Below are 4,189 nucleotides of genomic sequence, written 5' to 3' on the forward strand. Positions count from 1 at the left end.
TGGTACAAATTTGGTGGAACTGGTATATCAAAAAACAAATTACCTGAAAATTTCCAATGTATCGCGAAAAAAAATGTTGGAAATCGAGGTTGTTACAGATAGAAGATAACTCATAAGGGTTTAGGCTTGGTTTGTTTATTTATAGAGATTTTTCAAGCTCTTAGATCATCCAAATTACCAACGGAGTAATCCAATCCTCTAACCTTATACACCCGGGTTAGAGATATAATCCACAGAACCAGGTGTATACGGTAGGTTCAATCCGAGCAGAAGTTCAAGTGAGCATCAAGGACATAAACACCCGGGTTAGAGACATAAGTCACTCTAGCCACTGAATCTTCCTTTCTAACCTTAGAAGGGATGATCTGGAGTCCAAAGCTTTTATGGGTTTTGCAGTAATGTGTGTAAAACTCATATAAATAACATGCATGCATATCCAAACCAACATGTATAATATAAAAATTGAATTAAATGAATTAAAATAAACAAATGTGAATAAAAGCATTAAATAATGAATGCAAATAAAATAATTAATTGCTAAAAAATAAATAACAATCAAGGACATAAACACATAAAAATTGGCTTAACTCAAGTCCTTAATGGAGTAATTATGTTGTCATACCGTGAAGAGAATCAACGATGAAATGGTTTTGGAAAAATAAAGTAATTTTTGGAGTCGCCACTTGGTAATTAAGGAAATTGGAGATTTTAAAATATACAGTGGTTTATTCAGAGATCGGGTATCGGGTTAGCTGTGCATAAAGAAAGATAGACATTGCACTTACTACATCCTTTCAAATGAAAGGTTATTGTTACTTATGTTTTTTTTTTCTAAGTTATTCTATCTAATAAAATTCTGAGCTGATTCGTTGTTTATTTATTTAAATTTGACACTAGTCCTTAAAAATAAAATACTTGTCGAAAATTAATGATAACCCCGAAATTGAAGATTTTAGTAATTTTTTAATATTTTTTCTTGCATTTAAATAAGACTATGCCTTTTTTTTTTTTCAAAAATCAATTGGGGTTAAAATTTTCCTAATTCAACTTTGGAAAATATGATGAAGTTTTATTTAAGTGTAAGAACAAAATTAAAAATCAACAAAGTCTCCCATGGACATTTTGATTATGTTTTTTTTATCATATTTGGTAATTTAAAAAAAGAGAAATATTTGCAGAATTTTATTTTTAATCCTTTTTTTTCAAAACTAGTAATTAGTGACAAAACCCTATATGTTTTAATTTTGATAGTAATAATTGATAATTAATAACTAATAATTAGGGTTTGCTATTCCCAACTGCTCGCCCCCCCCCCCCCCCCCCCCCCCCCCCCCCCCCCTCACGAGTATGAAGTCACGACGATATTCTTGCTAAAGCAATTAATTGATCCCTCCTCTCCTATAAAGCAAACCCCACAATTAAAAGTCCTTCGCTTTGGAGCTACCGCAAAGCAAAAATGTCAAACAAGTCCCCAATTTTTCCCATGCCAGAACCTCAACACTTCAGCGACTATGGCTTTGACCCACAAATTGATTACTTTCAGGTTTGTTTCAATCTTTATGATCAGTCCTTTATATATACTCTTAATTATTTGATGTTTTGAAGTGACCCCATTTTCTTTTTAATTTTCATATAAATAAGTTGTCGGAGGAAGCAAGAAATCGCAAGAGAAAGACAATAACATCAAGGTTTTCCGTTGACTCCTTACACTTCAAGCTCCGAAAGCCCATTTCAAATGAAGAGTCTGCAAGTAGAAAGGTCCACAAAGCCAACAAGAAGAAGAAGAAATGGTGGAGAAATGCAATGTTGTTCTTTAAGTGGAAGTGTATCCACAGTAATCACAAAGATTACTATCTTGATCATGAAGAAGATGTGCATGAAGCAAGGGCTAGAGCTTTCAGTGCTTCAATCTCAGGATCTGTTTATTTAATTGATAGTTTAAGTGGGTCAAGTACTCCTTCCAGGTCCACTAGCAGACCGTCTTCAGGGCCTCTAGCTGGAACCTTGACTCCTGCAAGAAAAGGTGATATGGAGATACCTTATTTGAGCCTGAGGGAGCTTAACATGGAGCAGCAACAGCAGAGGAGTTCTACTTCTGCTAAGCCAATATATTTGGTCACTTAAAATAAAACTTCCTCCAGTATTGTATTATTGGGTCTGTTTAGTGACTAATTACTTGTTGGGTCTTTTAGTTTTATATTCTTGTTGTCATCTTTTCAGCAAGTGCAAACTGCAAAGGTGTTTGATCCCTTTTCTTTTTCATGAGTGTTTGTTGCTCCCCTCCCTTTATTGATTTCTGCAACTAATGAAGAAACCCAGTTGTTTGACTATTTAAAGCCTGTTTGTTTAAAGCTTCTCAGCTACTTTTTGCTTAAAAAGCAGTTTGAAAAGCTTAAACAAAACGGAAACGGGCACTACGGCCGGCATGGTTTGGTAACAAAACGTGCTTTAAGTCATCGTTTCCCTTTTGAATTGTTGACACTTACACTTTTTCTGAGTTAACTCCTGTTTGTGTATTAATTGGTATTTCTGATCCCAAAGGTTTAGCACTGCGCTGAGACTCTCTCGTGATTAAGTGCTATTTCATTGACTGCTGCCATCTTGTGAATGATGCTGAGAGACCTCAGTGATGGATCTTGACTCTTTGTATTATCTTGTGAATGTTACACCATCCCATTTCACGGGGAGGATTGAAAAAGAGAAAAAAACAAAGATTGCTGGGTATGGTTTTTACAATGTCCATTCCACTTTGGATTGTGATTTTTGAATTAAGCCATAGCATTTTGGCTTCCCGGTAGAATGAATATTGGCGCAAGCTCATGTTTGCTTGCGGTGGACAGAGATTCAGCTGGAGTAGTCTACGTACTATGTGCCTGTTGAGTGTGGGGACCTAAAGAACCCCCCCCATCATGTGGAGAAGAGAGCTGATAAAACGGCTAGTATTAAATCCCGAGCCACATTTTCTAGTATGAACAAACATAAAAATACCAAGAAAAATCTCATAGCACAAGCCACAGTTGTCAGTATGGAGAATGTATTGAGTCAACTTGGGGTGCGGCAAACTTGAGTAAATTATTTTTATCAAAATAATATATATGTTTTTAATTTTTTTAAAGCTGATTTGATAAGGTTTGGATTGGTTAATTTCGAGGGGTTAACATGCCTAATCTAGTCAGGTTTAATAATTAAGATACAAATAAACTTATTTATTTTCGTAAGTTTAAATCTTAGATGTGATTGGTGAACGGTCGGCATCATCACATCGCGAAGAACACATGCACAAAGGTCCAAAACAAGAAGCGGCGGCAAAATCCTCCATGTGCTTCCGTTTCAATCAAGCACCCCTCCTCCTCCCCTCCCCTCCCCAGTGTTCTCTTTGACCTTGTCCTTTTCCCCCAGCAACGTGCCTTTGTCAGTTGGAATTTGGGATGAACCATTAATTTATTAAGGTCAATATGTTTATGTTATTGGAGTTGCGTTTTTATATGGATTTTAATGAGCATTTTATCTTAAATTTTAATTAAAAAACTATATTTTATATATATTTTTTCAAATCATAAACACAAAAACTACTTCAATATTTGTCATTAGATTTTAAAATTTATTCTTTGACGAACTTATTACTCATAATCTATAATCCAAATATTTCTTTTTAACCCTTTTGGATTTGAATTAGAATGTTGATATTGAAATTATAGAAGGCAAACCGTTTGCTCTTTTTTTCTCCTTTTAATTGGACAAATTAATTATTATTTTTGAAGCCTACAGATTGTAGTACATAATATTTGTCATTTTCATTATGTAACCCACCTCACTCCAGTGAGTTTATTGACTAAATTAGTTAATATTCTATTTTGTCTATTTCTAAAAGATATAAATAAATAAAAAATTACGTTATCAATACCATAAGAAATGCTTAATTTTAGAGAGGTTCTTTTTGGAATTTTTGTCCTGGACTGTTAGTGTTATTTCTAAATTGATGAATCAAGTTTTGAACTATCAGTTTTTTAAGGTAAATATTATATTTTATATCAATTTGGTTGAGGAGTTGGGTGAATATTGAAACTTTGAATAATGACTAGAAACTTTTTTAAAGAATAAAAAATCATTTTTTTGTGTGTTTTAAGATGAAAATTCTTATAGATGCTAATAAAAATCAAAATTCACTTTTGAAAATAAATTTGCAATT

General features: G+C 33.5%; 1 protein-coding gene across 1 annotated transcript; it reads left to right on the top strand.

Moving 5' to 3' along the window:
* Nucleotides 1-1,374: 1,374 nt before the first annotated feature.
* Nucleotides 1,375-2,330, top strand: LOC7475900 (uncharacterized). Its single transcript, XM_002314330.4, has 2 exons — nt 1,375-1,543; nt 1,642-2,330. The coding sequence occupies exons 1-2, from the start codon at nt 1,457-1,459 to the stop codon at nt 2,122-2,124; spliced, it is 570 nt and encodes a 189-aa protein (XP_002314366.2). The 5' UTR covers nt 1,375-1,456; the 3' UTR covers nt 2,125-2,330.
* The last annotated feature ends 1,859 nt before the right edge of the window (nt 2,331-4,189 follow it).

Source organism: Populus trichocarpa, chromosome 10 (genome assembly GCF_000002775.5).
Source record: "Populus trichocarpa isolate Nisqually-1 chromosome 10, P.trichocarpa_v4.1, whole genome shotgun sequence".
Classification (NCBI taxonomy): domain Eukaryota; kingdom Viridiplantae; phylum Streptophyta; class Magnoliopsida; order Malpighiales; family Salicaceae; genus Populus; species Populus trichocarpa.